The 25,409-nt window shown below is 27.8% G+C and overlaps 4 protein-coding genes and 1 long non-coding RNA gene across 6 annotated transcripts; 4 read left to right on the top strand and 1 right to left on the bottom strand.

Annotated features, from left to right (window-relative positions):
• Window positions 1-9,305: 9,305 nt before the first annotated feature.
• Window positions 9,306-10,057, bottom strand: LOC112638107. The gene is made up of 3 exons (XR_003122880.1): window positions 9,999-10,057; window positions 9,401-9,526; window positions 9,306-9,322 (listed from the first exon to the last, which is right to left on the bottom strand). It is a non-coding gene; the product is annotated as an uncharacterized LOC112638107 (long non-coding RNA).
• On the top strand, window positions 9,504-12,608 carry LOC105256928 (zinc finger protein 568-like). Of its 2 annotated transcripts, none has more exons than XM_011267221.3 (3): window positions 9,504-9,923; window positions 10,003-10,131; window positions 10,250-12,608. In XM_011267221.3, exons 1-3 carry the CDS (start codon window positions 9,744-9,746, stop codon window positions 12,506-12,508), a joined length of 2,568 nt encoding a protein of 855 aa, XP_011265523.2. In that variant the 5' UTR covers window positions 9,504-9,743; the 3' UTR covers window positions 12,509-12,608. The 2 variants fall into 2 exon arrangements, with proteins under 2 accessions (XP_011265523.2, XP_011265520.2); XM_011267218.3 differs by having other exon boundaries at window positions 10,003-10,170.
• Window positions 12,609-13,846: 1,238 nt separating this feature from the next.
• Window positions 13,847-16,337, top strand: LOC105256927 (glutathione S-transferase-like). The gene is made up of 4 exons (XM_011267217.3): window positions 13,847-14,010; window positions 15,060-15,196; window positions 15,562-15,729; window positions 15,992-16,337. Exons 2-4 carry the CDS (start codon window positions 15,064-15,066, stop codon window positions 16,297-16,299), a joined length of 609 nt encoding a protein of 202 aa, XP_011265519.1. The 5' UTR covers window positions 13,847-14,010; window positions 15,060-15,063; the 3' UTR covers window positions 16,300-16,337.
• A 2,182-nt stretch (window positions 16,338-18,519) lies between these two features.
• Window positions 18,520-19,882, top strand: LOC105256925 (glutathione S-transferase-like). The gene is made up of 5 exons (XM_011267215.3): window positions 18,520-18,587; window positions 18,827-18,962; window positions 19,132-19,299; window positions 19,398-19,537; window positions 19,622-19,882. The coding sequence occupies exons 2-5, from the start codon at window positions 18,830-18,832 to the stop codon at window positions 19,787-19,789; spliced, it is 609 nt and encodes a 202-aa protein (XP_011265517.1). The 5' UTR covers window positions 18,520-18,587; window positions 18,827-18,829; the 3' UTR covers window positions 19,790-19,882.
• A 586-nt stretch (window positions 19,883-20,468) lies between these two features.
• On the top strand, window positions 20,469-23,775 carry LOC105256926 (glutathione S-transferase). Its single transcript, XM_011267216.3, has 4 exons — window positions 20,469-20,740; window positions 21,578-21,714; window positions 22,606-22,773; window positions 23,201-23,775. The coding sequence occupies exons 2-4, from the start codon at window positions 21,582-21,584 to the stop codon at window positions 23,509-23,511; spliced, it is 612 nt and encodes a 203-aa protein (XP_011265518.2). The 5' UTR covers window positions 20,469-20,740; window positions 21,578-21,581; the 3' UTR covers window positions 23,512-23,775.
• Window positions 23,776-25,409: the final 1,634 nt, after the last annotated feature.

The following is a 25,409-nucleotide window of genomic DNA, read 5'->3' as shown; positions in this document are numbered from 1 at the left end:
TTTATATATCTATTTATTGCGCACATCGGACATAAAATTCAATGAATCCAATAATAAATTTCTTAAATATTAATTATTTTAAACATTGATGTAATTTGCATTTTATATTTGTATGTTACAGACAACGTAGCTTCAATATCAATTCCGCTGTTGCGCATCAGTGCCGGTAAGTGACAACCTTTTTTATTTTGAAGCAAAGGATTTATAAATACATAAAGAAATCCATTGCTTCTAACTCTCCGTTGGCGGGACAATACGCGAATAAAAATTAAAGTGAAAATTAAAGTGAAAAATATTTTTAATAAAGATAGATGATATTTTTGTTGCAATTGTATGATGGACATACATGAAATATTCTAAAATTCTATTATATATCGGACTCTATAAAAAACAATTTTATAAAAATATATGTTTTTAATCGATAAATATTTAATCTATAAAATAGAGATATTTCTAACCAATCTGCCAACCGAGAGTTAAAATGCATGCTTTTTATCTTTTATGCATGATAATTTATAACTTGTAATTTTTGACGATTGAATAACGTGCGTTAAAGAAACGATCATAATATCGCATGATCGTTTTTGAAATAAATTAGTCGTTAGAATGAATGGCCAGAAGTGGAGATAACTGGCCTGAAAAATACATGGTCAATATTGGCCAAAAGATGTGTTGCGTGGTTAAGGCTCTTTAAATTTTATCGCGAATTTCCGATTAGGGCTCCCCAAATTGCACCTTATCGCGAATTTTTGCTGGTGTAAGCCAGCAAGTAAGGCGGCTAGGGCTGTTAGGACTGTTAGGGATGTTAGGGCTGTTAGGGAATATAAAAATTAAATTTATTTTCAGAGAGAAAAAACATAAATATTATTAAAAAAAGAAAAAAATAAATATTATTAAAAAAACATAAATATTATTAAAAAAAGAAAAAAATATATATATATATTTGTTTTCGTCGTCGGTGCCGTCAACGTGTCGCGGACGGCGGCGTCTCGTTACCGCGTTTTCGCGTTTAGCTTTTTCGCGTCATCGCGTTATCGCATTTTCGCGTTGGACTTTTTCGCAATCCCACTTTCACAAGTGAAACGGGATTTTCGCTCGTACCGAAACCGGGAGTGCCGTTTAAAGTATATATAAATTAAATATATACATCGCGCGACAAAACAGAAAATTTTTAATCGTATCGAATAGTGCGGGAGTGCCGTTCAGTATCGCGCGTAAAAGTGCGAAAATAGCGATATAAAAATATCGCTCGTGAGTGCGGGAGTGCCGTTAAGTATCGCGCGTCTAACTGAGAGGAGGAGGAGGCCTAGGAGAGGCATCAGGCTCCGGCAGAGCAACCTTCTGGTAAGCAATTTATTTATTTGTAATTATATATTAAATATTAAATATATTTATTATAATTTAAATCAAACAATTAATCGCAACAATTAATTTGATTTGTTTATTTATATGATTTAAATAAGAGAGAAAAAGATTTTTAAATAAAAGCTATACTCTCTTGTAAAGATATAAGCTTTTATAAAATTATTAAAGAATTATTAATAATGTTTTTCTTTAATTTATAGAATTATTTTATGAATCTACTTATTATTATATGGATTGAATATAAGATACACAATACATACAATAATAATTCTTTGAAGTATTAATTATTTTGGACGTTATTATAATTTGGATTTTCTATGTATGTTATAGATGTAACCAACCCAGATGATCTGAGAGGAGGAGCAGGCCTAGGAAAGGCATCTTGCACCAGCGGAACAACCTGATGGTGTGTATTATTATTTATATTAATTTTATATAAATTAATTAATTAATTAATTTGATTTATATAAATGATTTAAACATGAAAAAATTGGACAAATTTTTATAATAATTCTTTCTATAAAAGTTTCTACTTAAAAAAAATTAATTACTTATAAAATTATTTCATATTTATACATCTATTTATAATTGCGTACATCGGATATAAAATTCAATGAGTCCAATAATAATTTGTTAAAATATAAATTATTTTGAACATTGATATAATTTGCATTTTATATTTGTATGTTACAGACAACATAGCTTCAATATCAATTCCGCTGTTGCGCATCAGTGCCGGTAAGTGACAACTTTTTATTTTGAAGCAAAGGATTTGTAAATGCATGAAGAAATCCGTTGCTTCTAACTCTTGATTGGCGGGACAATACGTGTAACAATTAAAGTAAAAGAAAAAATATTTGTAAAATAACAATAGATATAGACATATTTGAATGAAATATTTATTTCCATTATATATATATGGACACACAGACTTTTACAAAACGATTTTAAAAATAGATTTTTAATTTCTAAATATTTAATCTAAAAAATAAAAATATTTATAAGCAACCCGCCGACCGAGAGTTAAAATGCATGCTAATTATATTTTATGCATGATAATTTATTTTGCGATTTCTGACGACTAAATGACGCACATAAAATACGATCATAATATCGTACGATCGTAAACAAATAGTCGTCAAAATGAATATAGCCAGAAGCAGAGATAACTGGCTTGGAAAATACATCAATATTGGCAATATTGGCCAAAAGATGTGTTGCGCCGCTAAGGCTTCCTTTTATCGCGAATTTCCGGTTAGGGCTTCCTAAATTTTTCATTATCGCGGATTCCTAATTAGGGTTCCCCAAATTTTACTTGATCGTGAATTTCTGCTGGCGTAAGCCAGCAAGTAGGGTGGCTAGGGCTGTTAGGTCTTTGTTAGGTCTGTTAGGGCTGTTAGGACTGTTAGGTTTGTTAAACCTATTAAGTTTGTTAGGGCTATTAAAGCATATAAAAATTAAATTTATTTTCAAGAAAAAAAAACATAAAAATATGTTATTTTTAGGGGTCTGTATTAGGCTTGTTAGGGCTATTAGGTCTGTTAGGGTTGTTAAGATTGTTAGGGCTATTAGGGCATATAAAAATTAAATATATATATATAATTTATTTCATATAAAATTAAATAAATTATATATAAAGAATTGAAATTAATTATAAAAAAACTATAAATAAAAATAAAAAAATTAATGTATGGAAAATGTAAAAAATGTAACTTAAATACATAATGTACATTTAAGTTGCATTTTATTATATGTATTTTATTATATGTATTATATGTATTTTATTATATGTATAACATGTACTAAATTTAATATTTTATTTTTTGTAAATTGTATTAATATTTTATTTTATCACTAAAAATTGTATTTTTTTTTTAAATTATACAATTTTAAATTCAAAGGTGAATGTTATTAGTATCTAATATGATAATATTTATTTGATAAAATATTGAGAGACAAAAGTAATTCAATTTAAATAATTTTTTTTTCTAACTTATTTGAAATCATATACATTGATTATCATTGAATAATCATTTTAAATAATAAAAATTTTGCAATTTTCTTATGTTGAGAATTATATATATATAATATATATATATATATATATATATATATATATATATATATATAATATTGATACTAATAGCATCAATTATTAAATTGTAATTAACATTATAATTATATCTATAAATTGTAATTATATTATTTTTTATTTTTCATAATTTTCTTTGCAATTGTATAGAAATTATAATCTAGTTGTAATAATGTAAAAGAAATCTATTGTACATTACACGAAATTAGGTGAATACGTACAATAACAAAATTTGTTTAATTAACACATTTGATATATTTTATTTGAATATTTTTATTGCAAAATTATTCAAATATTTGGATAGCTTATTTTTTATACTAAAAGATTATTAATAAATTCGAGAAACTTTCGTAATCGCGCAAATACCGTAAAAAAAATTTTTTTACATAATATAAAGGTTATTAAATAAAAGTGAATCAAGAAAAACACGATGTTAATCCAATAATTATATATTAGCTTTTTACGTAAAATTTGTCGTTTTTTTAATATTATAGAAAACATAAGTATATTCGAAAATAAAATATTGCGAAATATTAAACATTCAATCATGCGGAAATTAAAATCTGTAAAACAAAATAATTTTCTTTGATTATCGTTTTTAATTTAATGTATTTCGAGAATTTCGCATCGCGTTAAATATTTATAGATTACGATTTATTGATTTACGATTTTATAATAAATTATATTGCAAACAATTGCGTTCTTTTCACGTTTTTGGATGTGATCGCTGTCTCGACGAAGAAGCCTTATCGCTGTCCCTCATGTCAGGTGGACGCTAGCAAATGCGCGGTTTGTACTGGCGGAGAATCGAAACGATTTTCATTGCGGAAAGTTATTTCTCGCCGGTTTTTGTGAGATCTATCCGCAACGCTTAGTTCGGTGCCTCATTGAAAATTGAAAGTTTCATTACAGAGTAGGAATTAAACCCAGGTTTTCGTGGCGGTTCCTGGAAACAATGTTTTGGCAGTGATTTAACGACAATCACCGTACATTGTTTGAAATCGAATTACAAAATTCATTATACTTAGAGAGAAGATATATTTTCTCTTTTTGTTAAAAATGTTCTTCCATTAATATCCTCCTATTAATATCACTATTATTTTAATAATGAAAATAATAATTCAAAAATGGATATAATAGATAAAATTCACTTTTTCAAATATAAATTTAATTTAATAAGTTTTTGCGCAAACTTTTTTGTGCAAAATTTTTATTATTTGAAAAATTATGGTTACAAACAAGTATATTTTATTAATTAATTTTGAATTAATTTTATTTTTGGTCTCTTTTAAGAAACCACTTGCAGGAATTACTGGATGCTCCTTACTATCTTATGTATATTATAATTAGTTTATTTTAGATAAGAGTGTACATATAATAAAATACATGTGCGTAAATTGTGACATATTTGAAAAACTATTTTTTAATATTATTCTTAATAATATATTAGGAATGCATGATATAATATAAAATGTGTGATTAATTAAAAAATTCGAGACAAATCGAATGGGTACTCTGATATCAGTAAGATATCTGCAAATTATTGTTACGTGCTAAGTCTTAACTGTTAAATGCAACAGAAAAATTAATTTCTTGATAATCTTTCATTTGATGTTGCTAAATATTCAAGTTGAATTTTTTTTTAACCTTGCTGTCATCAGATTTGATTTGTCTCTAATTTTGAGCAAATTTGGTACCCTAAAATTATTATTATTCACACATTTAATCAAGCAACGATAAAAGCGCATGTATTTCATTTTACCTTTAAATATATTTGATTGTAACATGTATATAAAAACTATTATATCCAGTCATTTTTTAGTAAAAAGAAAAGATTTCTTAAAATGGAAGAAGATGTTTTTTTACGCGAATTTTAATATTATATATTGAAAATGATAAGAAGGGTAACAGTCGTTAATCCGCTGCCGAAATCGCTGTTATCGGGAGCAGTCAGGAAGATCGGGGTTTCGTTCTTTCTTGTAGAGAAGCTTCTGATGTTTAATGAATCACTTAACTATTCATTGTGGATCGATTTCGCGAGATCCGAAATAGAAGAAATAAGACAAATTGAAGTCGCTTCTCACTGTTAGGATCGTCCTTTTCTCTGTCAGATATTAACCAGCGTGTCACTTGGCAGAGGGATTTTGATCTGGTCTAATCGTTGGGCCAGTTATTCTTCATTGAGCGTGGCGATAACGCGATTTTAAGGAACATTAAAGTTTAGCCTGTTTGCAATTGTCCGCGGAACAAGATATATTTTTTATTTTTAATCACAAAATTTACATGAAATTGTATATTTGAAAAGAAATCGAGTATTACATTCTGAATACGCGTTTGGTTTTTTTACGTCATATATTATAATTGCAGATTCCTCGTATATTATAATAGCAGATCATATAAAATGCGCCTGTAATGTCGCAATCTTTTTATTATCATATAAAACGATAATAATTATATTGCGTGTGCGCACGTTGTATTCCGATTATAGAAATTATATGTATTGTGATTAAATATTATTATCAATTTATTCATCACATACATTCGTGAAATGTAAATCGTGATTTTTTCTTTAATTTAATCAAAGCTCAATTTATCTTTTCGCGATAATATTGTAGAAAAGAAAACCTTTTGCAAAATGCATTAAAATTCCGGGTACTCTTTCTTAATTGAAAGACATAATCGATAAATTTATTAATGATTCTTTTGGTTGCGATAGATTATCAGCACTACGCCAATCTAAAAATTTCTAATAAATTTTACATTGTACGCATTTCTGATATTTTCGTGTAATATAATAAAATACTCAATGTATGTAAAATTGTATATATTAACTATTTTATGTATAATGTATTATGAATTATGTATATTTTATTTTATTGTTATTGTTATACATTATACACTTTCAATTTAATTGTATTATTATATATTAAATTAATTTTGTAATTTTAAAATATATCTCCATTTTCCGAAAAATGGTTTTATTCTCCGAACTTTCCTTTTTCTTTCTCTCTATATACATAATATTATTGTTAAGTCCAAGCGTATATGTTGATGCTTTCAATATCATTATCCATATATTATTGATAATATTTGAATACATTCGAATACACATATATTTATTTGATGTTGATAGCACCACCAATTTATAAATTGTATTATAATTATAATAAATATTTTGTAATATATTTTTATATGACTGCGAGCTATGTAATTATACACTATAATATTTTATAATTATATAATATATATTTTATAAATTCTTTGTATTATATTTTCTATTTGGAAAGTTTGAAAAATCTACACTATTAAAAGAAAATAAAATAAAATTTTACCTCCTCAATTGTATCTCCACCTTAACGAAGGCATTTGCCGGGTGAGGAGGTTTGAGTACTCTAATGAACCTAAGAGCTATGCCGGCGGTAACGTAGGCCAGTATTCATATATAATCTGTTCTTATGTTCAAAATTATCTTAGATTGTATCTTAAAATTTTATTTAGTCAATGAAGTGGTCACAGTATTTTCTTTGACTGAAGACGGCCTTAAATATAAAAACAGACTATGAATATTAGCTGTAGTTATCAGTAGGGTCACCCATGCCGGACAGGTCGAAGGGGAAGAGTCTGACTAAGAGAGATACACAAAAATTACATAAATTATATGTATTATAATAATATACAATAATAATATATAATATATAAATTATATATCATTAATCATATATATAAATTATGTATGTTATATTAATATTTTTGAATAAATTGGAAGCAAAAAGAAATAGTAATCGGAAGAATAGAGAAAAGTCGCTTCAGTGAATTGAACATTTTTTAAAAATGCCTGAAGATAAATAACTATGGAAGATATTCCAACAAACATCAAGAAGGAGGAAATGCATGTGCCTACTATCTTAGGAATGCGACAGTATAACAATCGAAAGATTCGAAGAAGAGGATAGCGTTAGTAAAGTAAAAATTATATAGTAATAATTAAGAACGAAAAAATAGCTTGCAATTATATAAAATCTGCTAATATTAATTATATTTTATAATTGTTATATTTTACAATTTAGTATTAGGGTATAGGTATTAGATATTCAAATATTTTGCTGTTATGGAAACTACAATAAAATAATATAAAACATGTTTGTGTGTTATATAGAGGGGAATATATAATTTCATTAATCTACAGAATACTAATTATGTTCAAAAAGATTAAATAAATTATAAAAGATTGAATTATTATTTTGTGGACATTTAAAATCGTTAATTATTACAGATAACGAAAAGTTCTTGAGGTTATTGAAAGAGAGAGCAAAAGTAAATAAAGAGCAAGCCAGATGACATATAATACATATATCATCAAAAGAGTTTTGAAGTCTTTTACATGATACTTCTTTTACTTAATATTATAATTTTTTGCAAGCATTATCTTATCATAAAAAATAAACTGCATTGTATTCGTTTACAATTAATAGAATGTAAATATCCTATAAAGTAAAAACTGAAACTTTTATTTTTTATTTTATTAGTTGAAAATTTTATTTTTATTCAATTTTAATAGAATAATAAGAATTTTACAATTAAATGACATCAAACAGGACATAAATCGGATCAAACAGGACATAATCGTATTTTATTGTTAAATATGTAATAAAAAATTTTTATTATTAGACTAAATTATAAATTATTATTTACGTCGTGTTTAATGTCATTTTAAATCGCAAAAATCTCACTAATTCTTTAAAATTAAATAAAAATAACTTTTTTAAAATTAAATAAAAATAAAATTTCAAACCAATAAAATAAAAAATAAAGGTTTCAGTTTATATTTTATAGGATATTTACATTCTCGTGAGTTATTAATGGATAGAAGAAGCAAGAAAATCGATTGTAAGCGACTTCGAAATTTTTCGATGATAGATCAAGTGCTTTGCGAAAATATTAAAAATTTGTCCTATACATCGGAAAGAAAGGAGAGAGAGAGAGAAAGATCACAAAACTTATTTATATTGGAAATTTATTTAATATACATAAGCGTATTGTGTTCTTCGTATTATTACAGTTTTTGTATCATAAGAAAGAGAAAATAAAATGAAAGTTGAATACTGAATGTGCTCTAAAGTAAATCTCATCTAAATAAATAAATGCATAAATGTGCGCCCCACATTCCTCATGCAAAAAATACATAATATTAATTTTTATGTATTATTATTTTTAGATTTTTATTCTTTTAAATTCTCTAGATGCACTTTTCATTTCTTCTCTCTTTCTTTCCAACTACTAAATATAGATCTATCATTTTTAATATAGATCTGTCATTTTTAGTGTACATTATTGCAGTAAGTGGAATAAAGAGCAAATCTTTTGACACATTTAAAATGTATAGGAAAGTTTTATCTGATGCGTTTTTTTCAATAGAAATATCTGAAAAAAATGCATACGTCTTTTTTAATCTTAGTCTTTCTAAATAAAAATTAGAATAATAAATTTGCAAAATAATTTACTTTAATATATTTTTATTGCAAACATATGAAGCAAAGTGCTCAAGGTGCATCACTATGAAAACATCGATAGAATAAAAAATAGATCGCATACAAAAAAATTAAAATATTTACGTTACATATTTGATATTTCTGCAAATATTTCCATTATTTTGAGATTGATTTGTTTCATGATATATTGCAATAATTAATCCGGCTTTAGATATATATATATATATTTTTTTTAATAACATGTAATATGATAAGATATATATATATATATATATATATATATATATATATATCTTATCAAAATAATCGAATGACATTAAATCCGTTTTTTACAATAATAATTGTAAAAAAATAAAAATACCGCTTCACATGTATCCTAGAAATAAATAAAAAATACAATCGAATACGAGTTCACTGGACAAAAGTTGACAAGTTGACAGTTTGTCGAACGTACCTTGATGACGTCATCACCGCCATTGCTAGGATGAGCGTCCAACGTAGGCGCATGCGCATATCCCCTCCACACACTGGCTGCAAGCGTGCTGTTGCGTCTGCAATCCAGCATCTCTGTTTGACAATACTGGAGGAAAACAGTAAAAGTAAAGCGAGGTAAAGGATGTGGTGATTGTGAGATACATGCTAACTGTATGTATGACAGTGCGTGTGTAACCAACGTTTTCAATTTGACGATGGTATCGTGTCGAGAATCATCGATCTTGGAAATGCGTTAAACGCGTATTTGACACGCGCTCGCGCATTTTGCCGAAAGAAACGAAAGGGAAGATTTTTATACAACGATGTCGATGCAAGACGACTGCGAAATGTTGACGCGGGCAAATCAGGACAGTCTCTGCCGCGTCTGTCTGACTATGAATCAGTACAACCAGTGCATCTTTCGCAAAAATTGGAACGATCTGAACAGCACGGATGCATCCGAACTCCTCTCGAAGAAACTACAGTTGTGCGGTGGAGTGGAGGTTTGTTTCTCGTGCCATTCGACATTTGTACTTATTTTTCACATATACAAGGTGTAAGATGATTTTCTTTCTTACCTAGGTTCAGGAAGACGATGGCTTGCCTTCTAGCATCTGTACCAAGTGTGAAAAAAAAATTAATGTCGCCTATGAATTAAGAGAACAATGCCAGAAAGCAGACAAGGAGCTTAGAAAGCTCTATGGAATATCAGTGAGCACAAGTGTTACTAACAACTTTGTTTCTACAAAAGTATTTATATACAAAAGTATTTCTATATAAATAAGTTCATGCATTTTATTGATATTATTGATTATATTTCTTTTTGCAGGATCAATATTCTCAAACCGAGCAATCTTTCATTCTGGATACAATCAAGTTAGAGAACAAAAATAAGGAATTGAATATAAATAATAGAATTAATACAGAGGAGAATATCTTTATGACAGAATCAAAAAATGATATGAAACATGAACAACCAGATACTTTTAATCAAACAGAGAATATTCTAGTAGATAATGTATCAGATTTAGATTCCATTAATAAATGTAAACAATATGATAAAATAGTTATAAAGGAAGTTCATAGACCGAGAAGATTAACTATGTTCAAAAGAGTTACATCTATAGAGAATTTGAAGAATCATAAAGAAAGACAGAGGAGATATATTAAGAAGAGCACAAATGTTAAACGAGATATCAACAATAGTGAGTATCAATCAAAAATGAAAAATATTGATAGTAGAATAGATACAATGTCAGAACTTGAATTGCGATATAAATGTCCAAAATGTGATAGATTTTATTCCAATAAAAGGTCTTTAAATAGACATACGTCAACTCATGATGATAAAGAGTTCAAATGTGATAACTGTGATAAACAATTTCTTTGTTTGGATAAATTGCATAAACATTTTAATCTACATAAGATGAAAGAGAAGCCAGAACCAGTATTTTGCAGAATCTGTAATAAAAGTTTCAGAAAAACCGATACTATGGTTAGACATTTGAATGCTCATAAAAGAGCAAATCCTAGAGAAGTTTTCTCTATATTAAAAGAGATACGAGACAAAAGAAAATTAGAAAATAATCTAGAGTTCTCTGAAATACCACTTCATGTCATGGTGAATAAGGATGAAGCGTATGATGAAAAGTCACAAAATGAAAAGGATCGCACAACGAGAGAACTAAGAAAACGTAATGTAAAAATTGAGCAGAGAGACTCATTAAATAGCGATTCAAGTAATGACAAATTTAAATCTGTTGATGATACATTACTCTTTGACTGCGAATATTGCAGCAAGAGTTTTACTAATGAAAAAGGACTTCAACGTCATCAATCAGTACATAAAAAATTTGTTTGTAGTGTTTGCAACATGAAATTTTTCCGACAGGACAGGCTTAAGAGTCACATGGATCGATATAATCATGACGAGACCAAAACATCTTCGGAGCCGCAGAAACCACCTGACGATAAATCTGCCATTAAGCTGATAAACAGTTGGATCAGGGAAGAATTAGATTCTGATAACGAGGGTAAGGGCTTTCCCTGTAAGATCTGTGGAAAATCGTATGATACAAAGAAGTCTTTACTAAAGCATCAAATGAAGACACATGGCGCACAAGACGAGTATTGCGCAAATTGTGGTGCAAGCAGCGTGTGTATTTGCGCGGATAAATACAAAGATCGAGAAAAAAGTAACGAAAAGTCGAAGTTGTATACATGCGAGGAGTGTAACAAATCCTTCGAGAAGGAGATTAAGTTACAGAGACACCTGCGAATTCACGAGCGCGCCAAGGAGCAGCAGGATGCGAATTTTAAACGTTTCCTCTGTCACATATGCAGCAAAACATTCCGACAAAACACCGGTCTCATGTTTCACATGAGAACGCACACGGGTTACAAGCCTCACGTGTGTAAGTACTGCGGCCGTGGTTTCACTTCCAACTCGAATTGCATCAATCATGAGAGGACTCACACGGGCGATCGGCCATTCGTCTGTCAGTATTGCAGTGCGGCGTTTGCCAAGTCATGCACCCTCAAGGCCCATATTACCACGCACACCGGCGAGGCGAATTATCATTGTAAGACCTGCGGTAAATCATTCCGCCGATTGAAGTATCTAAAGGAGCATAGATTCACGCACACGGGCGAGAAACCGTACGCGTGCAAGATCTGTGGCACGGCTTACAGTCATTCCGGCAGCTTGTTTGTGCACGAGAAGAAATGCAAGGCACAGTATAACAATTATCAGTCGGGAACTGTGCAAAACGCGCAGCAACAGACCACTTATTGCAGTCAGTCGCCTCAGACGAACATTTCTAGTGGCATTTCTTCTGTAACGTCTTCTTCCTCGGTTATCACGCCTATTATCACAACATTGCCTCAAGCTCATCTCAACGTCATCAACAGCACTCTGAATGTACAGACCAACAAGGATTATATGGATGATATTCAACGAATAAACGCGCATGCAACGGGTACAGCGACTACGGTTGTTTCATCGGGTCTTCAACTGAATACTGACATTTCTGAAATGAATTCCACTGTTAGGAACTTTGCCATTATCGGACAAATGTTTCATACATAATGGAAAGCAAAAAACGCAAATTAAAACTCTACTGTGATAAATATCTTTTTTTTTAGATATGAAATTTGGAAGGTATTATAACTCATACAACTCTTTAAAAACAGCAAATATTCATATATATATATATATATATATATATATATATATATATATATATATTTGAATATAGTCATATATTGAGTTTTCTCTTTCATAATCAGCATATGATAAATAAAATATATGTTTTGAATCGTATATTATAATACAAGGAAAATGGGTATATATAGAATATATATTTATATTTTACAATTATTAGAAATTTTTATTATATAGAATTTTTTTACGGCAGAATTTTTATTAACAACATATTATATATATATATCGAGATTATATTTCAAATATTTGATGACATGTTATGTCATTCATTAATATTTTAATTATCACATTGTTATTATTATATAATTATCATTATATAGTTATGACTATATAATCATTATGCAGATATAACTCATCCATTGAATAAAATGAAATCCTGTAAATGTTAAATTTTTATGAGTTTTGTTTTATAAAAATTTTTATGAATTTTATAGGAAAAGATATATTCTTTTTCTTAGCAATTTTTTTTTATGGAATAACAGATAAAACACTCGTGTATACAATTTAACAAAATAAATAACTTTTGCACTTATACAAAGTTTATTTGTCGTTTGAAATATTTAATAAAAATTATATACACATTATTAATTTAATATTTTTAAATGAGTATGGATACGTGTTTTATAAAATAAACTTTTAAATTTAAATATAAATAAATTAAAATATATTTAAATTTAAATATATTTTAGGATATTTAAATATATTTTAGGAAAAATCGACGATTTTACTATAAGTATGTATTTTTATCATCTACAAAAGGTTCAATATTTTTATAATTATTTCGAAGGGTAAAACTTTTATCTTTATTTCCTTTTCAGTGTGTATGAACTACAAGCTGTCTTCACCAATACAACTTTAATTTAATTTAGTACATCGAATATGTGATAATTTCGAAAATATAATCGTAAATGATAATTTCTGAATATCTCTATGCTTAAAATTACAAATATTTTATCTAGTATATGGTCTTGCTCAGCATCATTATTTACAATTCGTTGTTATTTGATGAAAAGTAATTTAGGACAAAGCCTAAAAATTAAAAAAAATGTTGAAAAGATAATTAAACAATGTTTTAAAAATTAATCGATATCTTTTAGACGCTTTTAGATTTTTTTGAACCATTGTTCTCCGAGAAGTATCAACTTGTTTTAACTCGTTCATATCTCTCTTGCAAGTTTCCTTTGAAGTAATGATGTGATCAATGCCGAAGCAACAAAGTGGAAGGGATGCAGAGAGTTGGCAGGGATAAATAAATAGACGAGTTTAGCAGCCGGTTTTATCAGGTTTTATTGCAGACATATTGCCGGTGATCGAGTCCTAAAAGGCGTCTCCTTCATCTGTCTTATAGAATTTGTTGCGAGCAAACTGTAAGTAAGAACTTTTCTGTATTCTTAAAATTTAAACTTGATCGATTGATTCGAGTCTGTAAACATATTGTAACATAACACCGAATATTTCACATATAAGAATATCGAGGCTGTTACCGGCCGGCTAATTAATAGCGAATAATTAATAGCGATTCGCAAAGATACTTAATTGTTTCAGTTTAATGATGAAACAGTAATGATAATGAGATAGGAAAAATTTCAGGAATAATCATGACATGAACACATTGCGTTATTGATAGCAGAAATTAATATCAGGAATGATTTGGAAGAGAAACGCCTTTTACACAATGGCGTCTCTCTTTCTTATTGAGAACGATTTGGAAAGATAGACGCCATTATATAAAAACTCGTTCAAATCATTCCTAACTGATATAAATTTCTTTCTAGTACGTAGTATAAGATATAAATAAATTTCTACCGAAATGTAATATAATAGATACCAGGAACGTACGAATAAAGCATGAATCGTGAGTAATAAAATTTTTATATTGTTTAAAAGAAATGAAAATTTTATTTATAACAAAATATACAGTCTGAGTTATCATAAGTTTTACTTTTTTAAATGTATATTTATTAAATTTAAAATTTAAACGTTCTTTATAAAGTAATAAAATTTTCTTTTGATATTAATGTGAAATTAACTAAAAAATTAATATAATATATCTCTCAATATAAAATATAAATTTAAATTTCATCAGGTTACTAAGAGCCAGATGCGGATGATAGTGTGTCCATTTCAACAAAAATTAATTTTTTATTGAAACTAATTAAAACTTGATTTTTGACTGAAATTTGTGCACAAGGCATTTTTCTTGGTAGACAATTAATCAGTTTCATGAAAAATTTTTTAAATTTGAAACTAACATCACTATCTGCATCTGATTTTTACTAGTTTAGTAAGAGTTAAATCAATGTGAATGATCCCAAGAAAAAATTAAATATTAAAACGTATCATATATTATTGAATCATTCATTTAATTATAACAATAATAAAGGCAAAGAATAATAATAAATATCTTCTTTTTCAGCAACATGCCTTCCTATAAGTTGACTTACTTTCCTGTTAAGGCACTGGGTGAGCCAATTCGCTTCCTGTTTAGCTATGGTGGCACTGAATTCATTGATGATCGTTTTGACAGAGAGGATTGGCCAAAAATTAAGCCTAGTATGTACATTTCTAAAAAAAGCTGATCAATATTAATGACAGATATCTTATTAACATTTATTTACTTGCAGATGTTTAATTAATTCAACTATTTTTTAAATTTGATACAGATATTTGTAACAGATAAACTCTGAAAAATGATTTTTAAATCTTTATTTTTTAGAACATTAATTATTTTTTATTGTAATTTATTTTCTTGTTTTGTATTTTCTTAACAACTAATTAATCATCAAGGTTTTTTCTTTTAAGTATAAACATTGTATGTAATTATAATTTTATTGTAATACAAACTCGAATAGTTTTTTTATGACAAACTTTATACAATTTTTTATATTTTATATTCACATGCTTAATTTATTTTTCAGCTACACCGTTTGGTCAAGTACCCGTACTTGAATTAGATGGAAAGAAGGTCGCTCAGTCTACAGCTATCTCTCGTTATCTAGCAAAACAATATGGTCTTGCTGGCAAGGATGATTGGGAGGCTTTAGAAATTGATTCTACCGTCGATACTATACATGATTTACGTGCCAGTAAGTGTAGACACACACATATCCCTTTTATACACTTAATTTATTTTTTCTTTATTACTAGAAAATTAGAGATTCTAAATAATTTGAATTGCAATTTAAGTTTTATACTGTTGACATACTGATTATTTGCTACAATAGAGACAATTAGTTATACATTTTTTATGTATATTTATGACAAATTTAATTTATCAAAATTGATTGTTTCAAGATTAAATTTGTTAACAATAAAATTGATAACGATTTATTTTTCTTTCCATCATAGAAATCGCAGCTTATCACTATGAAAACAATGAAACTGTTAAAGAGGAAAAACTCAAAGTTGCCAAGGAGCTTGTGCCGTACTATCTGGAGCGTTTGGACGCTCAGGTACAGAAGAATGATGGTTATTTTATTGGCGGTGCTTTAACTTGGGCGGATCTTACTTTTGTCGCTTTACTGGACTATCTAAACTATATGATGAAGGAAAATATAATTGAGAAATATGATAACCTGAAACAGCTGAAGCAAAAAGTCGAGGAGATACCAGCTATCAAGAGTTGGATTGAGAAACGCCCGCCGAGCGATATGTAATTTCATTAAATGATTGATTACGTGTCTCGCAAGTTAAATATATCAATGTTTCTTTTTCCCATGAAATGTATATCAGATATAGATATATATTTTAACAATTGTTGAAGGCTGATTTTTATTCCTATATTAATATGATGATAGGAATATATTGTAGAGCTATTCTTAATAGAAGCTTAATTAACAGACTGTTATTGCATTATACAATTGTAGATCAATAAATTGCTATTTTATTATTTTGCATGTTGCTGTTTTTGTTTATTCTGGCAAATTTACTTTTTTGTATCTTTCTCCCTTTGATCTTTCTCATTTTATGAAATAATTTTCATATTTATTTCCATGTTAAAACAAATATTTTATTTATTAAATGTATCTAAAGAAAATTTTGTGTCAAAAATAACGAATATATTAAATGATATAGCTGAGAATATTTAATATAAGAACCGTAAAATTCACTTTCTAAAATTAAATCGAGTTAAATTATCTCGAGTTAAGTCTATATATATTTTATAATCACTATTGATTTGCGAAACGCATATAATAAATAAACATATATGGCATAATTGGTTTATTATAAAGCTTCTTATAAAATTGATGGAATATTGTGACATAGCTTTTGTTGATGTTATATCGCTATATTATCGCATATATGTATGTAATAACTGAAGATCACGCTAATTTATTTGGAATCGAAGGAGAAATTACAGCTAATCATCGAATAAATAAAAACACATAAGAGTTTTCAATTTATAATACATAGTAAAGATTACTTTCAAATATGCTAATCTTTCTCTAAAAAAAATTCATTTAATTGTTCACATATTTCATGTACATTTTGATAAAGATATTTTTATAATATCTCGATAATCAGGAAGAGAGAGAGATTAATGTTATATCGCTATATTGTTAAACATATAGATAAGTATCTGCTATAAATTTTGTTGACAAAAAGATTACAGATTTTATAGGATAATGTATAGGCTATAGTGATGGAAATAATTAATTTTATTTATATTAGAAAATCTATATATGTAACTCTATAATTTTATATATTTTCAATGAAATTAAATGGCAATATTGAATGGTAGTTGAATGGTAATGTTTATATATATAAATATGTTTATATATATAAATATTTAACGAATTAATCGAACGAATGCATTCCGATTCATCTTTTCGTTTGGTATATATAAATATTTAATTCACTATTCGACTGATTGCGTTCCGACTTGCTTTTTTATTCGATATATATAAATGTTACACTTAAGTGTGAGTCCAAGAAGCAGATTTCGGATATTCACTGTAAGTCAGCCGCTCCTCCGGCGATCGGGACGAGATTTAAAAGGTAGTGCCGCGAAATGGTGTAGAATTTTATGCAAAAAGAACGAAATCGCTATCGCGTCCGGAAGTCGAGATATAAATTGGCCGTTTTTCGTCTGCGTGTGAACGGCCGAAATCTTGCATGACGCCGCGCATGTTGCCTGCCTCTCTCGCGCGATATTCACTGTAACGCGGCGAGTAAAATGGCAAGCCGAATGCAATCGTTCGATTAATTCGTTAAATATTTATATATATCGAACGAAAAAGCGAACCAGAATGTAATCGTTCGATTAATTGATTAAATACTTATATATATCGAATGAAAAGATGAATCGGAATGCAGTCGTTCAATTAATTAATTAAATATTTATATATATCGAATAAAAAAGCGAGTCGGAACGCAATCAGTCGAATAGTGAATTAAATATTTATATATACCAAACGAAAAGATGAATCGGAATGCATTCGTTCGATTAATTCCTTAAATATTTATATATATAAATATTTAACGAATTTACTGGTTACGGCCCTGTCTGGCTGTTGTCCGGATCCCGTTGAAGAAGATTGTTTAATAAAAACAACGTCTTGACTATGAACTCCGGACAACAGCAGGGCCGTAACGACTCGGGCGCGTAACAATATATTAGAATTTCTTCGGATAGGACGATTACATACTATACTCAACACGGAAAAATTAATTTTAGCACATTATCGATGTAGAAATCGATGTAATTATTTATATATCACTGTGAATGTTTCAATTTTAAGAGCAAATGTATATTTTTTTATCCGTTTTTTACACAAATTGCATCTTATACGATATATGCATTACTGATATAGAGATTAGATTGTCTAATGAATCATCATTTTAATGAGTATCATTTTAGTAAAGTATCAGTCATCCTCAGTTCGTGAAGATCTATCAGCTGCAAAATTCTCAGTTATTACGACAAGTTACAAATACTAGCAAGGTAATAAAGAATTACATTCCATCTTTCCATTTTGTAAAATATTTTTTGATGAAACAGATAATGTTCATAAAGTGATATTTTTAAAATAAATATTTAAAATAAATAAATATAAAAATATTTTAAAATAAATGCGAAAGATATCCCTAGAATAAGGATGATAAATTGAATATAATAATTCAGCATGAAGAAGAGATGAAACAAGTGTACTGTACTATGTTCACCATGTAAATAATTTTCAGAACATGTCGACGTACAAGCTAACATACTTCAACTTTACTGGAAAGGGAGAGCCAATTAGATACTTATTAAGTCAGAGCGGCATTAAATTTGAGGATGTTAGAATCACATATGAAGACTGGCCGAAATTGAAATCTAGTATGTTAGATAAATTTATGATTTTGAAATTATAAACGATCCTAATGATATAACTTAATTCTGTCTGTGTTTAACTGATATTATGAAATTTATTTCTTGATTCTTAAATTAATTGTTACAATCATATTTTTATCATTCTATAATTTAATTGAATTTTAATGGATTTCAGGTATGCCTATGCAGCAAGTGCCGATTCTGGAAATCGATGGTAAAGTGTATCATCAATCCAAAGCTATCTCTCGCTTCATTGCTAAGAAGGGTAATTTGTATGGTTCCAACGAGCTTGAGGCCATGGAGATCGACGCTACAGTTGATTCTATTGAAGATATAAGAGAAAGTAAGACTGATACAGGCATGGAAAAATGACAGACCTTCTCTTCTTTTGCAAAAAAAAACCTATAATATGTGTAAAACTTTAACGATTAATTTTTGTAGTTGTAGGCGCCTATTACAAGGAAAAAGATCCTACTTTAAAGGAGAAACTCAAAGAGGTCACCCTTGAAAAATTATCCTTCTACCTCGATAAATTCGAGACTCAAGTTAAAAAGAATGGTGGATATTTCGTTAACGGCAAGGTAAATAATTTCACACGGCAAATGTTATCACGTTTCCATATCTTTGTAAAAATATAAAAATACAATTTTTTTTTCTTTTTTTAGCTATCGTGGGCAGATCTCCTATGGGCTACATTTTCTGAAACTGTAAGCCTTTTCACGACTGAAGATCTAAATAAAGATCATCCGGAATTGAAGAAGCTAGTGGAGAAAGTTCGCGCGCTTCCTAACATTAAAGCATATATTGAGAAACGACCCAAGACTCAATTTTAAATGAGACAATTTTTATTTTTGCTGATAATATATATGCCGTAAATATATTACGTCTACTAACTATTAACTCTTTCTGCAATATTTTATAAAAAATTATTTTATAAAAAAATAATATATGAACTGTGAATAATTTTAATTTACTTTGCTATCTTCTCGAATAATCGCTAAAATACAAATGTAAAAAAATTAAATCTTTGTCGAGTAGAAATGATTTAATTTCCATCTCCATTCGAATCTTTTATTTTTGATTTTTCAGAAATCTTATTTTTTCTTCATGAAAAATATCTAAGAAATAATATACATATTTGTTATTGCACATTTGCAATAACAAATTATGTGCATATGTTGTATAATTACAGTTTATGCAAACAGCGATAAAGATTCAACGTATACGAACATATATATTGATCAAATAGAATTTAACTTGGCACATTTAATATAATGTAGATAGAAATAAAGACTGAAATTAATTCGATTATGTTATATGCAAAACAAACTGGTAGTAACAATGATATAATTGTTTTTTTAACTTTATTTTACCGGCAATGACTTGCAAGTATTAATAAAAAATATTAATACGTAATGTTATATATTTCGAGCTTTTTAATGAAAAATAACTCAGATTAAAATAAAACCTAAAAATTAAAAGATTGAAAAAATAATTAAACAATGTTATAAAAATTGATCTTTTTTAAAAGCTTCTACAATTTTTGGAACCACCATACACTTCGGAAACTTCAACTTCGCAAGTTTGTTCTAACTCGCTCATATTTCTGTTGCAAGTTTCCTTTGAAGCATGATATGATCAATGGCAAGGCAACAAAGTGGGAGTGATACAGAGAAATTGGTAGGGATAAATAGACGAGTTTAATATAGTTGGTTTTATATTGCTAGACGTACTATTATTGCTGATCTATAGTGTCTTCTCATAGCATTTATTTCGAGCAAATTGTAAGTAGACCTTTTTTTATTGTTAAAAATCAATCTCGATTGCGATTGAACTCGCAAAAATATATTAATAACTTTGATATAACGATGGATGGCAGTGATAATGATAAGATCTAAAGAATGATTTAGAATAATCGAATAAGAGTGCATATTGCACTATAGCGATTTATATCAGTAACGAATGATTTGCAAAAGTGACGTTATTATATGAAAGACGTTTTCTCTTCGAAATCATTCTTGATTGATATAAATTTCTGTAATAACGTAATATGATGTAATAATGCATTGATATTTGAGACGTATGAATGAACTGTGAGTAATGAATATAATTTAGAAATTGTTCAAAAGGAATGGAAATTGTATCTATGACAAAATATACAGTCTGAGTTACTATAGTTTTATTTTTTAAAAGTATATTTATTTTTTTTCTTCCTTCAGCAAAAAAAATGTTTATTATATAAAATAATTTATTTTATAAACATTAAAATACATATTATATCACGTCATATTAACAAGAGCGAATAATTTGCTGAGAAAAGCAAAATGTTAGCAGTACGCCGGCAGTTTGCCAATAGATTGGAATATTGCAACAGATTGGTATCAGTTACACCTGTTTTTAGACTCGTATTCTGCTTATAAACTCTGCTATCAATTTAAGTTAAGCGTATTACAAGTTTCTCAATTTATCATTATGTTTTATTGACAAATCTTTATTATATGTTTGCTAGCATTTTCTATTATTGAGATATTATATAATTCAAATTTTATATTAAATTTGTAGCAGACACACACAGAACAATTTGCACAAAATCTAAAAATAATAAATATCTTATTTTTCAGTGATATGCCTTCTTATAAGCTGACTTATTTTCCCATTCAGGCATTGGCCGAACCGATTCGTTTTCTATTCAGCTATGGTGGCACTGAATTTATCGACTATCGTTTCGACAGGGCAGATTGGCCGAAAATTAAGCCGAGTACGTTGATCAATATTAATAACATATGCCTTAATAGCGTTTGTTTATTTGTAATAGCCATTTAATTAATTCGGCTCAGCTGTTCTTCAAATCCGACTTATGGGTATTTGCGATAGATAAGCGGCGAAAAAATATGATTCTCATATTACTTTTTCCATCTTCTGGACAATTGATTGATTTTTTATTTGTTATGTATTATTAATTTAATTTATTTTTTAATATTTTATTCTTCTTGTATATAAAATAATATAATAATATTCCGCATTTCTGCTTCTGTGTCTTATGTGAGGAAGTTAGAAGCGGAAATGAATGTTATTTCCATCGCGCGACAATAGAAGTTTTTGTTTTTTTATTATGCATTGTAAAAGCTTATGGGACAATCGACATTGTTATACGAATACAATGCTCTGTATTCAACTCTTTTATAAAAAACATGTTGCGTATTTGCTTTCAATATATATAAACAGTCTATTGATATAAAAAAAGCATTTTCGTAATTCAAGCTGATCGATATTGTAATAAATTTACAATTTAAAGAGAAGTTTTACTTACAGAGCACAAATATAAAACTGCATATAAAAAGGGTAAAAGTGTTTCAAATTCTACATATATAAAAACAATAAACAATTCTCACAAAAATTCATAAGTTTAAACCTTATATTGTTAAAAATTTAGACTTAATTTCTTAAATTATATAATATAATTTAACGATAAATTATATTAATTATTAATCAAGGATGTCTCTTTTAATATTTAAAAGTGTAGAATCTATACAATAATTGTAGATATAAAATTATTGCGATAGAAATTAGTTAATAGTTTTTTTTTGTAACAAAATTTTTATTCAATTTTTCATATTTTATATTCATACGCTTTAATATCACCTTTTAGCTATGCCGTTTGGCCAAGTTCCTGTGGTTGAAGTAGATGGAAAGAAGATCGCACAATCTGTAGCTATCTCCCGTTACTTGGCAAAGCAATATGGTCTTGCCGGCAAGGACGATTGGGAATCTCTAGAAATTGATTCTACGGTTGATACTATACATGATTTACGCGCCAGTGAGTGTATATATATATATATATATATATATATATATATATATATATATATATACTTTATTATATTATAAATTATAAATTATAAATTATATACATGATATATATATATATATATATATATATATATATATATATATCATGTATATAATTTATAATCTCGATCTCACCTTCTATTTTTCTGTTTATTATTAGAAAAATTCGAAATTATTTGAACCGTTATCTCTGTGAGCTATTGATATTACTCATGAATTATTAATATTATCGATTTATTTGTGACCATGAAAACAATTGGCAATACATTTTTTTCTGTATATGTATATCGTAATGTGCATCGTAAATTTGATTGATCGAAATTAATCGCTTCAAAAATGCTTAAGTAAAATTGCTTATAACAATTCTCATTTTTCATTTCTTATTTTTATCATAGACATTGCGGCTTATCACTATGAAGATAATAAAACGGCTAAAGAGGAAAAACTCAAACGCGCTAAGGAGATAGTGCCGTACTACCTGGAACGTTTAGATGCTCAGGTGCAGAAGAACGGTGGTTATTTCGTTGGTGGTGCTCTAAGCTGGGCCGATTTCACTTTTGTTGGTCTGTTGGATTATCTAAATTTTATGATGCGGGAGAATATAATCGAGAAATATGATAATCTGAAACAACTGAAGCAAAAGGTCGAAAAGATACCGTCTATCAAAAGTTGGATTGAGAAACGTCCGAGCGATATAAATCCATGAATATTATCTATGTCATTGATACTTTTATTGATGATTAATTTTTTAATCATTAATTGTTCATTTATGTCACTTTGTATAACAGATATTAATTTCTTTTTATCTCTGCTTAAATTTTTATATATGTATATATTATAGATTTATAAGTGTGCACCGAATATATTTTGATACTTGTTGAAAGTTAGTTGTTACTTGTATATTAATACGATGATAAGAAGATTGTAAAGCTATATCTAATGGAATCTTAATAAGACTGTTTTCGCATTACATAATTTTATACTTTAATGAATTGCTATTTACATGCGTATGTGCCTATTGCTTACTTTGTTTGCATTCACGCATCACAAATTTCACTTTTTCGATTCATTCAAAATTTATTAACATATGTGTACATTTTTATCACGTGTACACATATATATATATATATATATATATATATATATATATATATATATATATATATACTGTACCTTCCTCCCTTCGATCTTTCTCATTTTATGAAATAATTTTTATATTTATATTCAAATTGAAATAAATATTTTATTTCATACTTAATAAATATCTGCAGAAAATTTTGTATCAAAGACGATGGAAATGTTCAGCAAAAATTTTTAATAAAAAATTACGGTTCTAAATAATTCGTTTTTTAAGATTAAATATCTTGAGTTAAATTTACATGTATTTTTCAAGTGCCAACGACTCGTGCATATACGATAAAATAAATGTGACATAATTAGTTTATTATCGCAAACAAATATTGTAGGCAAGCAATGAAAATATCTTTTATCAGATATCGTGATACGGTTTTTATAGTTGCCATGTCACTGTATTATCACAGAATATAGAGAGATATAATGCAATCGAAGGTAATTTCAATAATTATTTGAAACTGAAGGAATGATTATGGAAATTGAAAAGAGATATAATGCAGTCGAAGGTAATCTCAATAATTATTTGAAACTGAAGGAATGATTATGGAAATTGAAAATGCATATATGAATTTTCAGTACATTATATTCAGTATATACCATGATAGATAATTTTTTGATAAGCATATCTTTCTAAAGTGACAACACTCATGCAATTGTTAATATATTGAAATAGATACTTACATTTTCTATTTGGCAAATTATATGCATATATCATACAATTTATACAAATGACGATAGAAGTTTAGTAAGTACAGACTATTTATTGATCAAATAATACTCAATTTGACACAATTAATGTAATAGATAGAAATAAATGCTGAAGTTTATTCGAAGTTATTAAATGCACGATAAACTGATAGTAACAATGAAAAATGTTATTACTGCATTGTTAGGTTAGCAACCTTTTTTTAAATTTTATATACACTAAGGTCCATCTGAATCCTCTTTTTTGATAAAAGTACCTCTAAAAGTGGCTTATAAGCCTTCTGATGGGCTATAAAAAAGGATTCAGAATATGGACTTAAAATATACCACGCGTGCCATTTAGTTCTTTTTATCATGTAATACATATAATATGAGAAAACATTTTATAAGTATACCACTCATTTATACACAGTGTTTTTCAATCTCCTACAAGTCTTCATCAATACAAATTATATCTAATCTACTAGAGCATTGAGTTGATAATTGCGAGAATGTAACTGATAATTTCTGAACAATATCTCTGTTACATAAGATGTTGCAAACACAGGTATTTTCATAACTTCCAATTTCGTTTTGTCAGCATTGTTATTTGAAAAATTTAAACTATTTGATGAAAGATAATCCAGAACGACGCCTAAAAATAAAGAACGTTTAAAAGATAATTAAATAATGATTTAAAAATTAATCGATATCTTTTGACCTTACATTTCTTTAGATTGTTGTGCTTTCCAAACAACTTCAACTGATTCTGATTGGCTCATATAT

The sequence above is a fragment of the Camponotus floridanus genome, unplaced genomic scaffold, assembly GCF_003227725.1.
Source record: "Camponotus floridanus strain SB8 unplaced genomic scaffold, Cflo_v7.5 scaffold246, whole genome shotgun sequence".
NCBI lineage: Eukaryota > Metazoa > Arthropoda > Insecta > Hymenoptera > Formicidae > Camponotus > Camponotus floridanus.
This window is presented reverse-complemented; position numbering and strand designations above follow the sequence as displayed.

What these genes read in the sequence shown, in the direction of transcription:
- LOC105256928 (XM_011267218.3), top strand. Translation starts at nt 9,744, where the DNA reads ATGTCGATGCAAGACGACTGCGAAATGTTGACGCGGGCAAATCAGGAC. An exon ending in AGTTGTGCGGTGGAGTGGAG is followed by an intron (nt 9,924 to 10,002) that starts GTTTGTTTCTCG and finishes TTTCTTACCTAG; the next exon opens with GTTCAGGAAGACGATGGCTT. An exon ending in ACAACTTTGTTTCTACAAAA is followed by an intron (nt 10,171 to 10,249) that starts GTATTTATATAC and finishes TTCTTTTTGCAG; the next exon opens with GATCAATATTCTCAAACCGA.
- LOC105256927 (XM_011267217.3), top strand. Translation starts at nt 15,064, where the DNA reads ATGCCTTCCTATAAGTTGACTTACTTTCCTGTTAAGGCACTGGGTGAG. An exon ending in TTGGCCAAAAATTAAGCCTA is followed by an intron (nt 15,197 to 15,561) that starts GTATGTACATTT and finishes TTTATTTTTCAG; the next exon opens with CTACACCGTTTGGTCAAGTA. An exon ending in TATACATGATTTACGTGCCA is followed by an intron (nt 15,730 to 15,991) that starts GTAAGTGTAGAC and finishes TTTCCATCATAG; the next exon opens with AAATCGCAGCTTATCACTAT.
- LOC105256925 (XM_011267215.3), top strand. Translation starts at nt 18,830, where the DNA reads ATGTCGACGTACAAGCTAACATACTTCAACTTTACTGGAAAGGGAGAG. An exon ending in TATTGAAGATATAAGAGAAA is followed by an intron (nt 19,300 to 19,397) that starts GTAAGACTGATA and finishes TAATTTTTGTAG; the next exon opens with TTGTAGGCGCCTATTACAAG. An exon ending in GATATTTCGTTAACGGCAAG is followed by an intron (nt 19,538 to 19,621) that starts GTAAATAATTTC and finishes TTCTTTTTTTAG; the next exon opens with CTATCGTGGGCAGATCTCCT.
- LOC105256926 (XM_011267216.3), top strand. Translation starts at nt 21,582, where the DNA reads ATGCCTTCTTATAAGCTGACTTATTTTCCCATTCAGGCATTGGCCGAA. An exon ending in TTGGCCGAAAATTAAGCCGA is followed by an intron (nt 21,715 to 22,605) that starts GTACGTTGATCA and finishes ATCACCTTTTAG; the next exon opens with CTATGCCGTTTGGCCAAGTT. An exon ending in TATACATGATTTACGCGCCA is followed by an intron (nt 22,774 to 23,200) that starts GTGAGTGTATAT and finishes TTTTTATCATAG; the next exon opens with ACATTGCGGCTTATCACTAT.